Below are 22,576 nucleotides of genomic sequence, written 5' to 3'. Positions count from 1 at the left end.
TGGCCCATCATTGGCAGATAAAATAAAAGCATGCACCCCTGATTGGCGACAAGCCAAGCCCAGAGACTTGTATAAAAAGGCAGTAGGGTTTGCTATGGATGAGAAGCGCCCCGCAGTGGCGGTTAAATACTATAGCAACCAGGAGGGGAAGGTTCAGCTCCGGGACAGGCCCAACAGAGTTTGACCCCCCACAGCCATAAGCTCCTTCCCATCAGCTGGTTGGTTAGGCCCTTGGCATGTAAGTTTGGCATATACACCAGGAGCTTCTCCCAGTGTGCATGCAAACATATTCATAGCATTCTGTTTACCCGGCAGAGGCTAAAAGAGTGTCCTTTGGTCCTTAATTGAGTCTTTATATGTTGGTAATGTATTTGCCTTTTTGAAGTATTGAATAGCGTAGTAGACCAAGCTACTTCGTGTTAAGGTATACAGTTAAAAAATTGTATACAGAGTGGTTCATTTTATATTTTTTCTCCTTATTTTTGGCATTTGTCAATGTCTCTGTGTGCCTAGGCTATCTTTATCCTGTCCCATCAAGAGAACAAGAGCCTATTCTTCCACTAATAAAGGTCCATTTTACACCAAACAATCTATCTCTGGAAAAAATACAAGCAGTCTCATTACTTTTCAATCAGCCGTCATAATAAGCAGAAGTAAGCTGAATAATGACAATATCTGTACAGCGCTCTGGAATATGCTGACACAATGTACATGAATAAAATAAATAAATAACAGTTTACACTGCTGTTCAGAAATTTCAAGCCGGACTACTGACTACTGTAAACATGCAGTACACAGAAGGGCATGTAGAGGGCTGCCTTCTGGTACTGAAGAAAAGGGTTAAGACCTAGAGGCGTGGCAGGAACTGATATAAAAGTCTCATTTCCTGGCACATTCAGGGAAAAAAGTACTAGAAGTGCTGAAGTGCTAGAGCTGAAGAGCTGAAGTGTTATAAGCTGGGAGCTCCTGTGCCGACCAGTTTGGAAACTGTCACACATCTGACGGAGAAGAACACCATCCAGACACCCCGGGCGGGGTAGTGACGGTGGCCCTGTGGGGTTGTGAACTCTTAATTATGGACTTTTGTGTGATTTGCTGGGTATGCTGTGTATGTTGCTATGCTGACAAATAAATGCTGCCAGGTGCCAGTTTTAAAGAAAATCCTCGGCAAACCTGAGGCGATTGAACCCCCTTTCCCACACAATTTATAGATTAAATATTTTGTATTTAATTCTAAAATTGCATAATTCTGCTAAAATAAATATTGCTTTCCATGAATATTGAGTTAAAAAAATAAAATACTTCTTTCTACTGAAAATGTTCCATTAAGGCCTTAGTCAGATGGGCGTTTTTAGCCGCGATTTGCGCATGCGCATGCGTCCGGCGATTTTATAAAACCATTGCTTTGCAATGGTATCGGACACATGAGCGCTTTTTATGCGCTCGTCCGATAAATTATAGAACAGAAATCGCAGATCGCACCTATCTGCGATCTGCGATTCCTGTTCTCTTCTCTATATGCGCTCAATGGGGCCGGCGGCAGCAGCGCCGACCCCATCGAGAACATATAGAAGACAAATCATTCTTCTCTGCCACAGCTGTAACAGCTGTGACAGAGAAGAACGATGTTTGCCCATTGAATTCAATGGAGCCGGCAATAGAGCCGCTCCATTGAAAGCAATGGGCTGCCGGCGTGCGCTGGGTGAATTGTCGGGAAGGGCTTAAATATATAAGCCCTTCCCTGCAATTCATCCTAAAATGTGTTAAAATAAAAAAAAATTGTATACTCACCTTTCCGCTGCAGCCGGAGTCCAGCCGCCGCCGCTGTCAGTTCTCCTGAACTGCTTCTCGGCACTATTCAGCCGGCGGGGCTTTAAAATCCCCGCCTGCTGAATGATCTGCCTCTGATTGGTCACAGCCCTGACCAATCAGAGGCAGGTTTCACTCACACACCCATTCATGAATTCATGAATGGGTGAGTGACTGCTGCCTCTCAGCGCTGAGCCAATCAGGGGCAGGTCTGACTCACATCCATTCATGAATGGTTGTGAGTGAGACATGCCTCTGATTGGCTCAGCGCTGAGCCAATCAGGGGGCAGGTCTGACTCACACCCCCTTCACACCCACTGCAGGACGGCCGCGCGGAGCTCCGGCTGCCGGGAGAAGGTGAGTATATATATATTTTTTATTTTTACACATTTTAGGATGAATTGCAGGAAAGGGCTTATATATTTAAGCCCTTACCGACAATTCATCCCGGGCTCGCCCGCAGCGCTTTGCTTTAAATGGAGCCGGCTCTATTGCCGTCTCCATTGAATGCAATGCGCTGGACAGCTCCGGCCCGTTTCTAATGAAACGCGGCTAGGAGCAGATTTTCGGGCGATTTGTGGGCGACTTGCGCGCACTGGTCACGCGATTTGCGGATGCGCATCCGTCATGCGATCCGCAAATCGCGTGAAAAAACGCCCGTGTGACTAAGGCCTTATACTAAACTTTTTATCTACTGTAATATATTTTTTCCATTATGAAATTATGAGAAATTTGTGAGTAAAGTTTTTTCGGCTGACCAACCTGCCTGCACACTCGAGACTTCTCCAAAAGGAACTGCTCAATACGAGCTCCCTCAATGATATTCTCTCTGGAAAAATGGATTTCTATATATTTTCCAAAACGGCTAGAATTATCATTTCGGATCGTCTTGGCATTTCCAAAAGCTGGAAAGATATTAACAAAAGTTAAGAAGGTGAAATCGCATGCATACGGAAAACCATTCAAGGGGTTTACCCAGTAAAGATATTTATCACTCGGCTACAGAATAGAAAACATGTAAAAATGCCATGTAGAATTCCATATTATGTTTAAATAATCTGTGTACAAATTACATAATTTGTTACAATGTACCAGAAAATTTGCATTCTTAGGGTGCCTACCCACTAGCGTTTTTTTTCACTGCGAAATTCGCAGCGTTTTTTTTTCCTGCAGGGGTCTATGGGACTTGTAATGGTAAAATTGCGATCGCGCAAAATCGCGATTTTGCGCGATCGCGATTTTAGCTTTACATGTCCCATAGCCCAAAGACCCCTGCAGAAAAAAAAACCGCTGCGAATTTCGCAGTAAAAACAACGCTAGTGGGTAGTCACCCTTATACATTTTTAATCACAGGTGGAATCACTTCTGATCATCTATTTACACCATGGAAGTTGTGACCAACTACAGTTAGGGCCAGAAATATTTGGACAGTAACACAATTTTCACGAGTTGGGCTCTGCATGCCACCGCATTGGATTTGAAATGAAGCCTCTACAACAGAATTCAAGTGCAGATTGTAACGTTTAATTTAAAGGGTTGAACAAAAATATCTGATAGAAAATGTAGGAATTGTACACATTTCTTTACAAACACTCCACATTTTAGGAGCTCAAAAGTAATTGGACAAATAAACATAACCCAAACAAAATATTTTTTTTTCAATATTTTGTTGCGAATCCTTTGGAGGCAATCACTGCCTTAAGTCTGGAACCCATGGACATCACCAAACGCTGGGTTTCCTCCTTCTTAATGCTTTGCCAGGCCTTTACAGCCACAGCCTTCAGGTCTTACTTGTTTGTGGGTCTTTCCGTCTGAAGTTTGGATTTGAGCAAGTGAAATGCATGCTCAATTGGGTTAAGATCTAGTGATTGCCTTGGCCATTGCAGAATGTTCCACTTTTTTGCACTCATGAACTCCTGGGTAGCTTTGGCTGTATGCTTGGGGTCATTGTCCATCTGTACTGTGAAGCGCCGTCCGATCAACTTTGCAGCATTTGGCTGAATCTGGGCTGAAAGTATATCCCGGTACACTTCAGAATTCATACGGCTACTCTTGTCTGCTGTTATGTCATCAATAAACACAAGTGACCCAGTGCCATTGAAAGCCATGCATGCCCATGCCATCACGTTGCCTCCACCATGTTTTACAGAGGATGTGGTGTGCCTTGGATCATGTGCCGTTCCCTTTCTTCTCCAAACTTTTTTCTTCCCATCATTCTGGTACAGGGTGATCTTTGTCTCATCTGTCCATAGAATACTTTTCCAGAACTGGGCTGGCTTCTTGAGGTGTTTTTCGGCAAATTTAACTCTGGCCTGTCTATTTTTGGAATTGATGAATGGTTTGCATCTAGATGTGAACCCTTTGTATTTACTTTCATGGAGTCTTCTCTTTACTGTTGACTTAGAGACAGATACACCTACTTCCCTGAGAGTGTTCTGGACTTCAGTTGATGTTGTGAATGGGTTCTTCTTCACCAAAGAAAGTATGCGGCGATCATCCACGACCGTTGTCTTCCGTGGACGCCCAGGCCTTTTTGAGTTCCCAAGCTCACCAGTGAATTCCTTTTTTCTCAGAATGTACCCGACTGTTGATTTTGCTACTCCAAGCATGTCTGCTATCTCTCTGATGGATTTTTTCTTTTTTTTCAGCCTCAGGATGTTCTGCTTCACCTCAATTGAGAGTTCCTTTGACCGCATGTTGTCTGGTCACAGCAACAGCTTCCAAATCCAAAACTACACACCTGGAATCAACCCCAGACCTTTTAACTACTTAATTGATTACAGGTTAACGAGGGAGACGCCTTCTGAGTTAATTGCAGCCCTTAGAGTCCATTGTCCAATTACTTTTGGTCCCTTGAAAAAGAGGAGGCTATGCATTACAGAGCTATGATTCCTAAACCCTTTCTCCGATTTGGATGTGGAAACTCTCATATTGCAGCTGGGAGTGTGCACTTTCAGCCCATATTATATATATAATTGTATTTCTGAACATGTTTTTGTAAACAGCTAAAATAACAAAACTTGTGTCACTGTCCAAATATTTCTGGCCCTAACTGTAAATATTTCTCCTGTAACAAAACATGTCATCCAATAATATGAATAGCATTGAGAGCAATGCTGCACAGAGCTTTGTTCATGCGTGTTTTGGCGTGTGCGTGGATTTGTGCGCACCTATGCACGTGCAAAAGCATGCTCGTGTGAACGAGGCTTTAGGATTAATGTGCATGGAATATTTCTGCAACCAATCTACAAAAATTCACAGGGAAATCTGTAGTGGATTTTGGTTTGAATTTGTTGCAGATTTGCCAGTGTGGATTTTCATTGTGACCCTGTAACATCCCATAAACCGGACAGGACTGCAGTTGTAAACAGAGAGTAGAGCAGGGGATTGAGCACCATCATTGGACACAGTGGGAGCTGGGAGAGGTGAGTATATAACAATTTGTTATGTTACGCAATGTGGAAGGGGCTGTACCGAGATAATGCAACTCGGACACTTCCTTAAATGTGGCTCGTAAAAAGTAGATATTTTGAAAAACAAAGTTAAAACAATATATTAAATAATCTTACTGAAATTTGATTAATGCAACCTCTGTATATCTATTCTTTAGGCTCATTTAGACACAACGATTATCGCTCAAAATTTGCTCAAAAGCAATAGTTTAAGCTATAATCATTGTGTCTATCTTGCACCCGTCGTGCAGTTTTCGTTAAAGACTCGCTTATTGTTCCCCTTTCAGTCCGCTTAAAATCCATTGCTTGGCCGTTTGCTTTTCATTTGGTCAAAATGACATCATTCAGTCATTCAGTCGTTCAGCGATTTTAGGGGAGTTTTCAATGCAAACACTACACAAACGATAATACAATGATTGAAAAGCCCGGCATTTTTGTTTGAAAAAAACGTCCGTCTTAAAAGTCAAACCATCGCTCACTTTTATCATTATAACGAATTTCGAGTGATAATCTGTGTCTAAATGGGGCTTTAGTTTACCTTCCATGATAGGATTAGCCTCTAGGATTTGCTGCTCTATCCAAGAATGTTGGCCACTTGAAGATGCCAGGAACTGCAACATTAATTTTGTACTCTCTGTCTTTCCAGCTCCAGACTCTCCACTGGAATTACAAGTTTAAAATGCTTTAGGAAAAAATACTTAAACTACAGAAAACAATAACATCAGTGGTCAATCTACAAACAAGTGTGTCACAATATTACGAATAAATAATAGGCAAACCCAACAGACTTCTACATCTTCTATCTAACATTGTATATAACAAGCTGCAGAAAGCCTTTCACTTAAAGGGGTTTTCCAGGGAGAATACTACTGATGACTCATCCCTAGGATACGTTATCAATAGTTGATCGGCTGGGGTCCATCACTCAGAACGCAGACCGATCTCATACTGTCAGCGCTGCAAATATACAGAGGTTGGAGCGGAAGTCTCCGCACTGACTTCTGTGTAGTGACCGGTGCATGTAACTGCAGGCATGGTTCGAGTTGATTTCAATGAGAGCCATGCCTGCAGTTACAAGCAACGGCCACTACACAGAGGTTGGCGTGGAGACTTCCGCTGCTTCCGCTCCAACCTCTGTGTACTTGCAGCGCTGACAGCATGTGTCCACTCAGCTGATCAGTCGGGGTCCCAAGCAACGGACCCCAGCCGATCAACTATTGATGACCTTTCCTGAATCACCTTAACAACTAATTTATGATCCAAACAAAGATTCATTTTGCTGTGGTTATAAAATAAAGGGGTTGCACTGCAACTGCAAGTTATGCTCTATCCACCACTGATTCAAGAATGGAAGTCCTGTGTCCGCCTGTCCTCTTCACTGCAGGGTTACTGCACTACTTGCATCAGCACTCTGTTCACAGTGATGTCACTAAGGTGGAAGAAGCAATCCCTGCAGTGATTGTCAGAGCACAACATGGGAGTTCCATTCTTGAGATAGGCGGGCCACCCACCGATCAGCAAATTATCCCCTATCCTGTGGATAGCGGATAACAATTGTGGTACAAACCCTTTAACTAATAAGAATGTTCAGGAAAGATAAGGGCTGTACACTGAGCCATCAGTCCAGGTCAATGGCAGATCTGAAGTGAAAGACTTTCTGCAGCTTACTATATACAGTGATATACTATATACAGTGATATATGGAAGCTGTAGAAGTTAAATGGTTCAAAACTTTTATATAAACTCTATTGCAAAAAGGATTTTCAGCACAAAATACATACATTAAAGTAAAAAAGAATCCCCAGAGATGTCCAAAGCCTTTTAAGTATATTATTTACCATTACATTGTTCTTTAATATTTATGCTATGTTCACACAACAATTTTTTACTGAGGAAATCTGGCTCTTGCAATTCTGAAGCAAGTTTGCAGTTTGGGATGCCATAGCCTCACTTATAGCTCCTCAGCAGTTTTTGAGTGGAATCTGTATGGAATCCACAGTAATAATTGACATGCCACTAGAGATGAGCGAGCACCAAAATGCTCGGGTGCTCGTTACTCGGGACGAAATTTCCGCGATGCTCGAGGGTTCGTTTCGAGTAACAAACCCCATTGAAGTCAATGGGCGACCCAAGCATTTTTGTATATCGCCGATGCTCGCTAAGGTTTTCATTTGTGAAAATCGGGGCAATTCAAGAAAGTGATGGGAACGACACAGCAACGGATAGGGCAGGCGAGGGGCTACATGTTGGGCTGCATCTCAAGTTCACAGGTCCCACTATTAAGCCACAATAGCGGCAAGAGTGGGCCCCCCCCCGCACTGTCAGCATAAAGTTCGTTCTTCTCTGCCGCAGCAGTAACAGCTGTGGCAGAGAAGAACGATGTTAGCCCATTGAACTCAATGGAGCCAGCAATACAGCCGACTCCATTGAAAGCAATGGGCTGCCGACGATCGCGGGATGAATTGCAGGGAAGGGCTTATATATTTAAGCCCTTCCCGACAATTCATCCCACGATCGTCGGCAGCCCATTGCTTTCAATAGAGTCGGCTGTATTGCTGGCTCCATTGAATTCAATGGGCTAACATCGTTCTTCTCTGCCACAGCTGTTACAGCTGTGGCAGAGAAGAATGATTTCTCTTCTATATGTTCTCAATGGGGTCGGCGCTGCTGCCGCCGGCCCCATTGAGCGCATATAGAGAAGAGAACAGGAATCGCAGATCGCAGATAGGTGCGATCTGCGATTTCTGTTCTATAATTTATCGGACGAGCGCATAAAAAGTGCTCATGTGTCCGATAAAAATTCGCCGGACGCATGCGCAAATCGCGCGAAAAACGCCCGTCTGACTAAGGCCTTAGTCAGACGGGCGTTTTTTTCGCGCGATTTGCGGATCGCATGACGGATGCGCATCCGCAAATCGCGTGACCGGTGCCCGAAAATCGGGCGGAGCTGTCCAGCGCATTGCATTCAATGGAGCCGGCAATACAGCCCGCTCCATTGAAAGCAATGCGCTGCGGGCGAGTGTGGGATGAATTGTCGGGAAGGGCTTAAATATATAAGCCCTTCCCTGCAATTCATCCAGAAAAGTGTTAAACTAAAAAATATATATATACTGACCTGCTCCCGGCAGCCGGAGTTCCGCGCGGCCGTCCTGTAGTGGGTGTGAAGGGGGTGTGAGTCAGACCTGCCCCTTGATTGGCTCAGCGCTGAGCCAATTAGGGGGCAGGTCTGACTCACACCCCCTTCACACCCACTGAATGGGTGTGAGTGAGACCTGCCTCTGATTGGCTCAGCGCTGAGCCAATCAGGGGGCAGGTCTGACTCACACCCCCTTCACACCCACTGCAGGACGGCCGCACGGAACTCCGGCTGCCGGTAGCAGGTCAGTATATATATATTTTTTAGTTTAACACTTTTCTGGATGAATTGCAGGGAAGGGCTTATATATTTAAGCCCTTCCCGACAATTCATCCCGCGATCGTCGGCAGCCCATTGATTTCAATGGAGTCGGCTGTATTGCCGGCTCCATTGAATTCAATGGGCAAACATCGTTCTTCTCTGCCACAGCTGTTACAGCTGTGGCAGAGAAGAATGATTTGTCTTCTGTATGTTCTCAATGGGGTCGGCGCTGCTGCCGCCGGCCCCATTGAGCGCATATAGAGAAGAAGGACTGTTGGGGTTCTTGAAGCCTAAAATCACTCCTAACACTCTCCCTATAGCAGCCCCGGCATCAACAGCACTTTCCCTCAGCTAAGTGAGAACGCATCTGTGGCGAGCCGCGGGCCGGCAGATTTTAATACTCGGGTGACACCTAATCTCGACAGTCACTCACTGCAGGGGGGTGGTATAGGGCTTGAACGTTGCAGGGGGAAGTTGTAATGCCTACCCTGTCTTTCTATTGGCCAGAAAAGCGCGCAAATTTCTCAGGGAAGAAAATGAAAGTAACTCGAACACCGCGTGGTACTCGTTACGAGTAACGAGCATCTCGAACACCCTAATACTCGAACGAGTATCAAGCTCGGACGAGTATGCTCGCTCATCTCTACATGCCACACATTTGTCTGCAATGAGTATTTGAAACCAAAAATATCTGCACTAAAGCTCTCAATGAAATCAGTGAAAGAAGGAATACATCATAGTATGGCTTATCCGTTCAGTTTATTTTTAATTTTTTACTGTCTGAAAAACTCCTTTAATCCAAAAGATATGGAGTTGTCTCAAGATTCACTTCTAGTGCGTCCAAAAAAAAGAAAATATCAATGAACAGATCAACATTTCAATTTGTCTGCTATCAAGAGGTGTAAAGAGTCTATTAGTTAATAAAGTGGGCAAAAGAGTAACATTCTTGTAAGTTTAAATGATTTGCAAATTTGCAAAGATTAATGAGGGTGGACAGCCACTAGTGTTTTTTTTTCTTGCACTGTGAGAGCGAGTAAAAACACTCGCCTCGCAGCACAAAAAAAAAATGCTGCAATATCGCAAATCCTCTCAATAGGGCCAGCGGCAACAGCGCTAGCCCCATTGAAAACAATGGGATGGCATTGCGTCCTTTGCCACAGCTGTGACAGCTGTGTCAGGGAGTATGTTGCGGATTTCTGCCACAGCTGTGACAGCTGTGGCAGGAGTTTCCTTCATCCCCACGGGGATGAAGAAATCCTCTGCCATAGCTGTGACAGCTGAGGCAAAAGTCCAGGATGCTACCCCATTGCTTTCAATGGGGTCGGCGCTGCTGCTGTCGGCCCCATTAAAAGCAGTGGTTTTTAGGCAATCCCCGCAGCATGATTTTCGGGGAAGGGCTTGAAATATAAGCCCTTCCCTGAAAAACATCACTAGCTGGTGAAAAAAAAACAAAAAATTCTTTACTCACCTCTCCGCTGCTCAGGCGCGTCCTCTGGCTGGCTCCCCTGCACTGCTGTCCAGCACTTTCAGCAGGCGGGGATTTTTAACTAATTTAATCAGCCAATCACAGGCAGCGCTCAGCCATTCATTGAATTCAATGAATAGCTGAGCGCTGTGCCAAACAGGCCCCACCTGCTGAAAGAGCTTCGGAACACAGCCGATGACCAAGGGACAAGATGCGCCGGAGCCCTGATAGCGTCGGACAGGTGATGTATATATATATATATATATATATATATATATATATATATATATTTTTTTTTTTTTTACACCAGCTAGAGATGATTTTCAGGGAAGAGCTTATATTTCAAGCCCTTTCCCAAAAATTACTGCGGGGATTGTCTGCATCCATTTGCTTTCATTGGGGCCGGTGGCTGTAGCGCTGGCCCCATTGAAATCAATGGGATGGCATCGCAGTCCTTTGCCACAGCTGTGACAGCTGTGTCAGGGGATGACTTCATCCCTGTGGGGAGTCCCCTTGTGACTGAAAACTGTGACAGTGCTAACAGAGTGTTCAGTGATAAGGGGACTCCCCACGGGGTATCTTTCAGCACAGCACGGACATACATCCCATTGCTCTCTATGGGCGCGTATCTATACGTGCGCCCATATGCAATTACATTGCGTATGGTCAGTGTGTATTCGCCCAAAAAGAAACCAGGTGGACTGTGCATGACAGCATGCATGAGACACAATTTCATTGCCATATGCAGCAGTACGCCGAGTTATCGCTGGATGCAAAGCTGTAAAACGATGCGTGACCCACACAGCATTTTACGCTTACGGCCGTCTGAGGCCAGCCTTATTCCTCTATTCTCAGAAATCGAACTTACATGTAAGCTGCTGCCAGACACTGACAAACATGTCTGCATCCTGATGTTTGGGGGCTACACAGAATAGAATTGTGGGCGCCATGTCTGCCACCGCCCACAGCTTGTGCACCCCTATTTTAGACTAATACCTATCTATACCACCCTGGTTTCTTAAAAATGGAGATGTTGGTTCCTGAATGCTACATCATATATGTTCATAAAGATATCAGCAGTGAATGGTCATTTTGCCATAAAAAAGGATATTATTTTTTAATGGCTATGGGTATAAGCATATTGATGTATTACAATTATGTTTTATTACTGAAAGTACCTAATAACACAGCACTGGTCAGTTCTTTTCCTTTGCATGTTGAAGTAACAGGTGTCTGCCAGCGCAAAAATATGTGGAGGAAGCTCTCCAATGCGTCTGTTTCTGTACAAATGAATCTGTGTGGTGTGGTACAGAGGCAACTCTTCATAAGGATTCACAGCAACTAAAATGGCTCCAGTGTATGTCTGTAACAAAGATATGCAATCATATTATAATCCTTGCAGCCCAAAAGGTAAGCTGAGTGCTTATTACTTTAAACTTGCAATAAAATCAATATGACAATGTCTTACATAAATGTTATTTTCTTTGTATCGGATATGCAAATTGTGCACAATGACAGCTTCATTAAGGTCTCCCAACCTGATCATATCTTCTGCCCCCTGTGCCGAACTAGGGTGCATAGAGTGTATGCTGCTTATGTTCCGAGCAGATATCCAATGCTCCTGTAACAGTAGAGAAACTCAGTAACATATATTATGAAAAGCCAAATTGCTTTCTAGCCCCCTATTCCTAAGTTGGGTTTAACTCTGATCACCTTGTTATTTGTAGCAGTCCTATTAGGACAACTTTTGTCCAAATGACCTAATAAGGCATATGGTTGTTAAAGTTAAAGTAAGAATTGCAGTAATTTATTTAATACTTAGACATTTTATAGAGTGCCTAAAACTATGAAATGTATGTATGAGATGTATAGCATAAAGTAATTTGCAGTATAAAGACTATAAGTCATAAGTTTGGGTGCACCTTTACATTCCATGTATTTTCATTTTTTTTGTATTTTCTTATTTGAAGACATGAAAACTATAAAGGAACACTTATGGAATTAAGTAGTAAACAAAAAATATTGTTGAAGAAACCAGAATATGTTTTATACTTTAGATTCTTCAAAGTAGCCCCCCTTTGGTCTGATGACAGGTTTGCCAACCCTTGGCATTCTCTCAATAAGCTTCATGAGGTAGTCACCTAATTATCTTGAAGCAGTTCCCAGAGGTGTTGAGCACTTGTTGGCTGCTTTTCCTTCACTCTGCGGTTTAACTCAATCCAAACTATCTCAATTGGATTTAGATTGGGTGATTGTGTAGTCCATGTGAACTGACGCAGCACTCCATTTCTCTCCTCGCGCTCCCCCTCCCCTCTTCATTGACTTAACATAGCAGCTGTTCAATACTGAACTGCTGCTATTTACACTGAACGATCAGCGTTCAGCTCATCGTCCATCGATGGATGATGAGCTGATCACTTATCGCTCAGTGTAAATAGCAGCCGTTCAGTACTGAATGGCTGCTATGTTAAGTCAATGGAGAGGGGCAGAGGAGAGAGAAGAGACAAATCTCCTGCAGCCTTCCCGCCCCCTGCTGGCCGCTCTGTGAGCAAGCCAACAATACTAGCCCCTGTGCAATAGCACAGGAGCGAGTGTATGCGGGGACGAGTATCAGGAATCGTTTGCCGGACATTCGTCCCATCTAAATGGACCCTTAGTAAAATAGCCCTTACATAGCCTAGAGGTGTGTTTGGGATTATTGTTTTGTTGAAAAACAAATGGTGGTCCCACTAAGCACAAACCAAAAGGGATGGCATGTTGCTGTAGAATGTTTCTGGTGGCCAAGCTGGTTACGTGTGCCTTGAAATTTGAATACATCCCCAACAGTGTTACCAGAAAAGCATCCCCACACCATCTCCTACATGCTTCACAGAAGGAACCACGCATGTAGAAAGCATCCGTTCACCTTTTCATGACTAACAGGCCTTCATGCAGTTGAGTAATGATGGACTGTTATTTTTCTTTACTTAGTTGAGTAATACAGACCGGAATAGCAGTTAAATAGGGCTAAAAACGGTATAGAACTGTGTACCACCTCAACTTTTCAACAACAAAACGGATGATCTCAAAGACAAAAGAAGGCAAGAAATTGCGTTGTTTAACTCTTGACAAGGCATACCTGTTTTGGAAAACCATGCCAGTTGACTACCTTATGAAGCTGATTGAAAGAATGCCAACATTTTGCTAAGCTCTCATCAAAGCAAAAAGGGTTATTTCTAAAATATAAAAGATATTCTGGTTTCTTTAAGACTTTTTTGATTACTGTTTAATTCCATATGTGTTCCTTCATAGTTTTCATATCCTCAATATGAACCTACAATATAGAAACTTAAATAAAAAGAAAAACATGGAATGAAAAAGTATGTCCAAACCTTTGACTGGTACTGTATATTTCCTAGATATTCTATAGAATACCCAATTTATTTTAGGCAGTGTTGCATTGACCAAACTGGAGTGTAAAACATTTCTTGCAAAATAATGTGGAGGTTTCATATCAATCAATGCTGAACAGAATTTTGTTCCTCTTACTGTTTAAACGGAGGTTCTGCAGCATCTGAGGTGTGTATTATATGGAATAATGAACCACTGTAACCTGTATAAATACAGTTGTAGCAGCCTCCAAATAAACAGCTGGCACGTTACACTATTACAGTAGCATGGGACTGTGTTCTAGACGGTTTATGCAGTGTGGCTGTTCTAATACATTCATGAACGTATATGAACGTCGCACTATGTGAATAGTGTAGGCACATAAACTTAATGGCATAGCGCACTAGAGCTGTTAGTTTTACAGCTGTTACATCTGTATGTTTGGCCCTATGGACTTTTGCTTTTATATGGTCAGGGAATTCCTTAGAGATTTCTGATATTCTTACTACGCCATTCAGGATTCTGTCAAGATGCAGGCATGTATTCCAGACAGAATAACAGGGGATTAAGTCCATTAAATTACAATGAAGTTAATCTGCTGGCCAATCTGCAACAGAAATCTGAGTTTCAGCTTTGATTTCTGCCAGGGATTTACTGAAAATATTTGCACAGATTTGCCATAGTTCTATCTGAACATGGCCTAATTCTAAATTCCAGTACGTGGTACAGTGCACCATAGATATTGGAGAGTCGCGATATACATATCTCCCTTTGTACGATCATGTGTTCACTAAAGGTAAATCTATTCATTTAAAACTCTTCATACTTACTACGTACATTCTCTACATGGTTATCAATAGCTGGCCTCATTGAATCCTCTACTTTATGTAACCAAAGCTTTTACTTTTTAAATATAAGATACGTATTTAAGGTATACTTGCCTTGCCATCATCATCCACAAGCAAGATCTGTCCATTATGTGTATCCTTAACCACTGCACCAATGGGAACTCGACTGTTAGATGGGATTTCCAACCACACATGTTCCCCCTGCAATCAGATGATGCATAATGGTACCAGCAAGTAAGACAGTAAAGCACAGGCTTTAATAATTATTTGTTGCTAATACTTCTAGTAGGTAACTTTAGAAACAAAAAAATTACAAGGGCCAGTCCAAAGTATCAATATTATCACGAGAATCATTTACATTGCAGATTACAATGACAGTCAATATTTCAGTTTTGCAGCTTTCCAGGCAAAACAAATATTTCATTAAAATTGTGTCTATTTAGTTACACATGGTGTAATTCACTGTAGTGAAGTTTTAGTGCATTTTCCCTTTCTGGTTGCAATCAGTATTCAATCATGGAATTATAATAAATATCGCAAGCTTCCCAAGTTCACTGAATATCTTAGTAAGGCTGTTTTCAGATGTCTGTATTGTTAATCTGTATTTTGCCTATAATAATAATCTTTATTTATACAGCGCCAACATATTCCGCAGCGTTTACAAAACAGGTGGAATAAAAACAAAACCATGGTTTATTGTAGTAATCAGTTGATGGAGACAGTAAAGGTGAGGGTCCTGCTCCAATGAGGTCACATACTACAAATAATGAGGTATGGCCAAATGCCCCACGAACGGATTTGTACCGCAGTTCCCGCGGTGGAATTCCACAGCTATTAGTTTCTATTCTGCTAGCCAATGCCGACATGCAGAATTTTACCATTCATTTACGCGAGCAGTAAAAAAACGCAGCATGTTTTATTTTCTGCGGATTTACGCCACAGGAGGTCTCTATTAATATAGCATTTGTTTACCACCGCGGTACTCCCACAGCATAAAACCACGGGCGTATCCTGCGACAGTCATGGGCATGAGCCCTGAATACCAAAGGTAAAGGGGCTGGAGATGTGCACGGTATGGTGAGGTGGAGAGTGTGGGATGCTATACATAGACAATGGTCAGGTTGAGCGGTATAGTGGCTGAATCGGTATGACTACAGGGGGTGGTTGGTTACAGGGATTGCAGTCAGTAGGACAGGGAGCATGTTATCAGGCGGAGTACAGAGGGGTTTGGTTTAGGAGATATGGTATGCCTTCCTTAGGAGGTGCATTTTTAGAGCACGCCTGAAGTTTTGTGAGTAAGGGATTGCCCAGATAGTTTTGGGTAGCGAGTTCCAGAGGACTGTTGCCTCTCTGGAGAAGTCTTGGAGGCGGGAATGAGAGGTTCGAATTAAAGGGGCACTTAATCTGATTTCATTAGCGGAGCAGAGGGCTCTGGCTGGGGGGTGGATTGAGATGATGGAAGCAATGTAGGGCGGCACAGTGCTGTGGAGGGATTTGTGGATGACGGTATTGAGTCTAAATTGAATTCTGTATTTGACTGTCAGCCAGTGCAGTGACTGGCACAGGGCAGAGGCGTCCGAATAGTGGCTGGACAGGAAGATGAGCCTGGCTGCCGCATTTAGGATGGATTGGAGAGGGGATAGAGTCTGGCGTGGAGGAGGCCGATCAGCAGCGAGTTGCAATAATCAAGCCGAGAGTGGATGAGGGCAACAGGAAGCGTTTTTAGTGTGTCCATGGTGAGAAAAGTGTTCTTGAGGTGCAGCTGACAAGTTCGGGCCAGAGTTAGGATGTAGTGGGTAAAGGAGATATTGGAGTATGTGCCACCATAACTCATGAACGCCTGGAGCAATTTCAACCACACTTGGTAAATATATAACTCATCCCATGGAGACACATTTATGTGTGTGTGGGGGGAGGGGACACAAGGGGGAATGTGTGCGAAGGATGTACGTGTGTGTGTGTATATGCCACCATATTTCATGAACACCTGGTACATATATCACTCATCCAATGGAGACAAATTTGAGGGGATAAGACAGCCCCACTACTCCTGGGGAATGGCACTTGAGCAGATGTTTTTTATTTCACAGTCTTATCTATCACAGACGACCTCCTCCTCATCATACACTTATCTATTACATAGATGACCTCCTCCTCCTCAAATACTGATTTATTACACAGATCTCCTGCTCCTCAGATAGTAATATCTTACACAGACAACCTCCTCCTCTGCTCCAACTACCACACAGCTTCCCACCAGCACTAAGCCACTATCTACCACACAGAAATGAGCCCAGCACCCACTCTTATGAAAGCTGTCCAAAAGGAAATCTGTGTTGCCCATAGCAATCAGCAGTATAACAAGTGAAAGCTGAGATGTTTGGTTGCTATTGGCAACAAAAATTACAGGGGAAGTCGGTGAGTTTTTAAATTTTTTAATGACGTCAGTATTACATAGACCTTCTGCTCCTTAGATATTAATATCTTACACAGACAACTTCCTTCTCCTAAAATACTAATATTACACAGACGACCTCCTCCTTATGCAGTAAGATATTACACAGACAACCTCCTCCTCATATACTACCGTGTTTCCCCGAAAATAAGACACTGTCTTATTTTAATTTTTGCCCCAAAAGAGGCATATTGTCTTATTTTCGGGGGGGGGGGGGGGGGAGGCGTATACTTACCTGGTCTGTGGCGTCCAGATGCCTCCCGATGGCATCACATTCACTCAGTGAATGACATCATTGAGTGGCTGTGATTGGCTCATCGAGCGCAGGCTGTGATTGGCTGGCTAGGGCTCAATCAGCCAATAACAGCGCGCGCTTTGCTGGAGGCGGGGTATTCAAAGCCCTGTCACCAGGAAGAAGCTCAGCTGTCAGAAAGGGAGGACGCAGTTTGCCACAACGCCGTCAGAGACCATCGGGAGGCATTGGGACGCCGCAGACCAGGTGAGTATGGGTTTTGTTTTAATGCAGGTTAGCTAGGTCTTATTTTCGGGGGGGGGGGGGGCTTATATTATATTTCAAGGTTCCCCCAAAAACTGGGGTAGGTCTTATTATCAGGGTAGCTCCTATTCTCTGGAAAACACGCTAATATATTACACAGATGACCTCTTCCTCCTCATATACTAATATATTAAATCAGTACACACACACATATATATATATATATATATATACACACACACATATATACACAAACTTATTTAAATTCTTTTTCGTGTCTAAAAATAAAATACACGGGCAATGCCGGGTAATTAGCTAGTTACTGATAAAATAGAGACGCAATTTCATCTGGAACATGTCTGTATTACGGATCCATATTAGGGAAGTGTTATAATACACTCGTGAAAACTTATGCCATCCGAAAAGATTTCTCTCTTATGAGATGGCTTGAAATCAGTCTTTTATTTCTCTGATGTACCTGTATTAAAATGAAAATTAGAATATTATTTGTGCAACTCAAAGAGAAAGCTAGGCGAAAAGCCTTAAAAAAATGTTATAAAAAGACGATGGAGGTACCAAGACACAACCACATATCCCTAAAATCATCAGTACTCTTGGGAATAATATGCCCCTTCAGCATTTAGCTTGCAGATATCTGAGTTAATGTTTACAGCCTGTACACATAGCTGCATAGGACTCTGATGTGCCTATAGAGAAACATGCCATAAAACTATTAAGTGCTATTTCTGGTAGACTGTACTCTATGAACTGAGTAGGGGGTTTGCAGCAATGTGGTGATGACAGTATAATTGTCCCTTGGTATTTCCATTCACAAACAGCATAAGAAGCACAAAAATAATCAGTTGAGGCCAGTCATATAAGAGTATAATGGTTACATACTGGCTTACATTATAGAACAACACATAATAAATGACCTAGGGTCAGATATAATTATTGGGTATCCAGTTAATGTTGACTTACAAGTCCATAACATCTGATGCTCTCCACAGCATAGATATTTTTTTGCATACAGTTGAGCTAAAATGCATGGTCAACAATGTTTCAATACAATTAGGGCAAATATATACTGAGATATACCAGCCAAACATATACCAAAAATACACAGCTTTGGCAGGAGTCTGGCTAATGAAAGACTATGAGCATATTAGGCATATACGGTCATGTTAGAGAGAAGGGCTGACTTATCTGGGCAGCCTACAGTGCACAATAGGACCACAGATTTGTGTTGTTGCTGCATTTCCTAGACTGATACAATGGAACCAGTTTAGCATCTGTGTAGGCAGGACAAAGTCAGAAGTGGTTATAAAGAGGACCTGTCATGATATAAAGTCAGCAGGGCCATGGCCCAGCTAACTATATCCCCTTTTTTCATACTCCCCTCCATCTGCCTGGATAGGCTCTTCTGTCAATCAAGTCTAAAGTCACCCAATGACAGTGTGTAGTGGGGACCACCCACTTGACACATTGACAATGCTGGGAGAGGGGTGGGGCAAATTTAAGAAGAACTTGTCCAAGTGAACTGAGAGGAGTATGAAAGCAGTATGCACAGCAGCCATTCCCCCTGACTTTACACCATGACAAACCATCTTTAAAGGGGTTGTTCTAAGTTAAAGGATAGGGGATACCATTACAATCAGTGAGGGCTAACTGATCACAAGAATGAGGGTTGTTGCACTTGCCAATCTTCACTATTCCCTCTGAAATGAATGGAGTGGTGACGCACACACGCAACCTCCACTTCACTTATGCATTGATCATAGGAGCATTAGGATAAGTAGAGGTACCTATTACTTGGCATAACGCCTTTAAATGTTCTGAGCGTTTCAATTCACTGAGGCATTGCTATAGGAGATGCAGACGTAGCAGCCCCTGGTGTCTAAGGGAGCCCTAAAACTCCTGTATACAAAAACACAATAGTATGATACATAGTAGCTGGCAAAACTTTTTACTGGGCCCCAAGCTTCAAAATTACTGAATTCACTGACACCATGTTGAAGTCTTGAAAATGGCGAGGAATCGAAATACAGAAGGGTACTTTTATGAAAAATTTTACGCCAGTTTCTAGCTCAACAAAGTTGCCAATTTGTTGTACAAACATGTATTTGCACAAAAACTAATTACTTTTCTCCTTTCTTTGTCGGACAGACACTTTTTTAGAAAGTGGGTGGGGCTTGTCAGGAAAGGGAATTGCCACATTAGATGGACAGATTTATCCATAATTTACACTAGAAACTGGCATAAATTAAACATAAATCTGTCAGTCCGGGCCACCATGCCCCCTCCAGAAATTGGTGTAAATTATACAAGAAATATATTGCAGGTCAGACCTAAGGTACATTTCTGGCTAGGCACACGGAGCTGCTGGGCATGCGCCGATTAGCCCAGAGAAATTGTACTAAGCCCGGAGCACGAAATGCTGGGCTTAGTAAATTTCCCCCTATATTTATGCAATAATAGGCAACCACGTTATGTAAATATTCTACTAAATTATAAGAATACCACACTGTACTATTGGTGATTCTACAGTAACATTACAATTACTATTAGCACTGACAGAGAAAGAGGAGGCAGAGGAACATATTACACAGGAAGAACAAGTATCTATTACACGGGATTGTCTACGCTAAATATGGCATACTGGCCTGTTGATATGAGGCACCATTGACCTTCTGGTCAGAGGCCATTGGAAGGCTGATTTGAGAATTGATTTGTTGTGAATGCTGGTGCCACATGGCTAAAACATAAGAATATTTCATGAGTAGAGATATAAAGTTTGGATCAAGAAAGAATTAAATCAGTTTCAGAGACAGCCTAAAGATAAGTAACATTCAGTATATTTAAGCAAGAAATACTGAGATAACACAGTGTAATAAACAATGCAATGTGCAACATAATAGTCAAGTATTGCTGTATAATATGAAAACAAGTGGATATTTAAATAGAATATAATACCAAATTTATTATTTGAAGAACATCAGTAGTAAAAAGTAATTAACCCCTTAAGGACATGGCCTATTTTGCGCTTAAGGACGCAACGATTTTTAGTAGATTTTCATCTCCCTTTTTCAAAAGCCATAACTTTTTAATTTTTCTGTCAACACAGTCATATAAGGGCCTGTTTTTTGCGTGGCGAACTGTAGTTCTTATTGGTGCCATTTATGGGTACAAAGACTATATTGTAAAACGTATAAATTTTTTATGATAGCAGGGAGAGAAAACACATGAATTCTGCCATATTTTTTTTTAGGTTTTTTTTTACCGCCTTAAAGGGGTTGTCCCGCGCCGAAACGGGTTTTTTTTTTTTTTAAACCCCCCCCCCGTTCGGCGCGAGACAACCCCGATGCAGGGGTTAAAAAAACCACCCGCACAGCGCTTACCTGAATCCCGGCGGTCCGGCGTCTTCATACTCACCTGCTGAAGATGGCCGCCGGGATCCTCTGTCTTCATGGACCGCAGGGCTTCTGTGCGGTCCATTGCCGATTCCAGCCTCCTGATTGGCTGGAATCGGCACGTGACAGGGCGGAGCTACACGGAGCTACACGGAGCCCCATTCAGAAAAGAAGAAGACCCGGACTGCGCAAGCGCGGCTAATTTGGCCATCGGAGGGCGAAAATTAGTCGGCACCATGGGAACGAGGACGCCAGCAACGGAGCAGGTGAGTATAAAACTTTTTATAACTTCTGTATGGCTCATAATTAATGCACAATGTACATTACAAAGTGCATTATTATGGCCATGCAGAAGTGTATAGACCCACTTGCTGCCTCGGGACAACCCCTTTAATCATGCAGCATAAATAACATAATACATTTTTTTTGCGAGTCGGTACAATTACATAGATACCAAAATTCTTATATGTTTTTTAGGTATTTCCACTTTTCCGCAATAAAAACCCTTTTTTTGGAATTTTTTTTTGCTAAATCACTGCATTCAAAGTCCTATAACTTTTTTCTTTTTCCATGAACAGAGCTCTTGTTTTTTGCAAGACGGGCTGTAGTTTTTATTGGGGTACATACGGCTTTTTTTCATGACTTTTATTTTGTTTTTTTGGGAGGTAAACTGAAAAAATGAGCATTTTTACTCAGTTTTTTTTAACACTTTTGGCCTTGCAGGATAAAAGATATGTTCAATTTATTGTACGCGTCGTTACAGACACGATGATACCAAATATGTGGGATTTTAAGTTAAAAAACGTAAACAAATTATGCTAATATGTGAAAAAGCACAAAAAAGGGTTTTTTAAAACATTTTTTTTATCTTTTTTTTTTTTTTTACACTTTTTATGTCCCTGTAGGGGACATGTACAATAGGAGCTTCTGTCCTATAATGCCTTATTGCTTGTATTAGCAATCATAGGCACTGGCAATGCAGGACACCTGTAGCTGGCGTTCTGCTGCCATGGTAACCCGTTGCCCCCCTCATTCCACCCCCATCCGCCCGCAATTACAACACGGGGGTCCGATGACATCACAGAGGGAGCGCACTCCTTCTGTGAATCCTTTACATGCCGCGATCTATATAGCTCGTGGCAGGGAAGGGGTTAACAGTGAGGGTCACTGTCCCGATGCACCCCCACTATTGTAGGGGGAGGCCATCTATCTTTCCTATTTCAGTGGCCTTAATGGTCAGTGTGAAACTACAGGCTTTTAGAATTTATTTAACCTCACTAATGTCCTAGAGGTTCTTCATGTACTCCAAAATGGTAACAAGAGAAACCCCAGGACGTCCTGCACGAGCCCTCGCAGAACTAAGTCGGAAAAATGAAAATTTTATGGCTGTCAGAAGAAAATAATTAAAAAATAACTAAAAATATTTTTGGAAAAAATAAAAGTAGTACAGCAAAAAAATAAACTATATACATTTGATATTGTTGTAAATGTACTCTTTACAGATATAGACTAAAACAAAGAACTTCATTAATAATAATCCTAAAATACTGGGCTGACAAACATACAAATAAGACAACGACAAGAAAGGAACTGTACTGGGTTCACAGCCTTATAAGATATAGGGGACAATCAGTGTTGAGTGTCCTGGATGTCTGTAATAGGGTATGACACCACATGGATTAATATGCCTTCGCAGATAATAATCACGGAGTGTTTATCAATCATAGGATGGGATACGAGACGCCTTTAAGTGATGTCTCTCAAGCATTCATATATAAAGAATGCAAACTGACATTGGTCCAGTAGTGTTGCGTTATGCAATCTTTCCCCCAGCTAAGGTGAATAAAGATTTCAGGGAAGATCTTAGTAGACCCA

At 42.5% G+C, this 22,576-nt stretch overlaps 1 protein-coding gene across 1 annotated transcript in view; it reads right to left on the bottom strand.

The window, feature by feature from the left end:
• MYO7B (myosin VIIB) overlaps window positions 1-22,576 on the bottom strand; it is a 173,404-nt gene that overhangs the window by 137,422 nt on the left and 13,406 nt on the right. Inside the window, exons 3-7 of the mRNA XM_066599774.1 lie at window positions 14,434-14,541; window positions 11,592-11,744; window positions 11,302-11,486; window positions 5,800-5,921; window positions 2,572-2,714 (exon numbers count right to left, since the gene is read on the bottom strand). Coding sequence (XP_066455871.1) covers window positions 2,572-2,714; window positions 5,800-5,921; window positions 11,302-11,486; window positions 11,592-11,744; window positions 14,434-14,541 — 711 coding nt within the window. The remainder of the gene's footprint in view (window positions 1-2,571; window positions 2,715-5,799; window positions 5,922-11,301; window positions 11,487-11,591; window positions 11,745-14,433; window positions 14,542-22,576) is intronic.

This window comes from Eleutherodactylus coqui, chromosome 1 (assembly GCF_035609145.1).
Source record: "Eleutherodactylus coqui strain aEleCoq1 chromosome 1, aEleCoq1.hap1, whole genome shotgun sequence".
NCBI lineage: Eukaryota > Metazoa > Chordata > Amphibia > Anura > Eleutherodactylidae > Eleutherodactylus > Eleutherodactylus coqui.
Note: the sequence above shows the minus strand (reverse complement) of the source record. Positions and strands in the feature narration are given on the sequence as shown.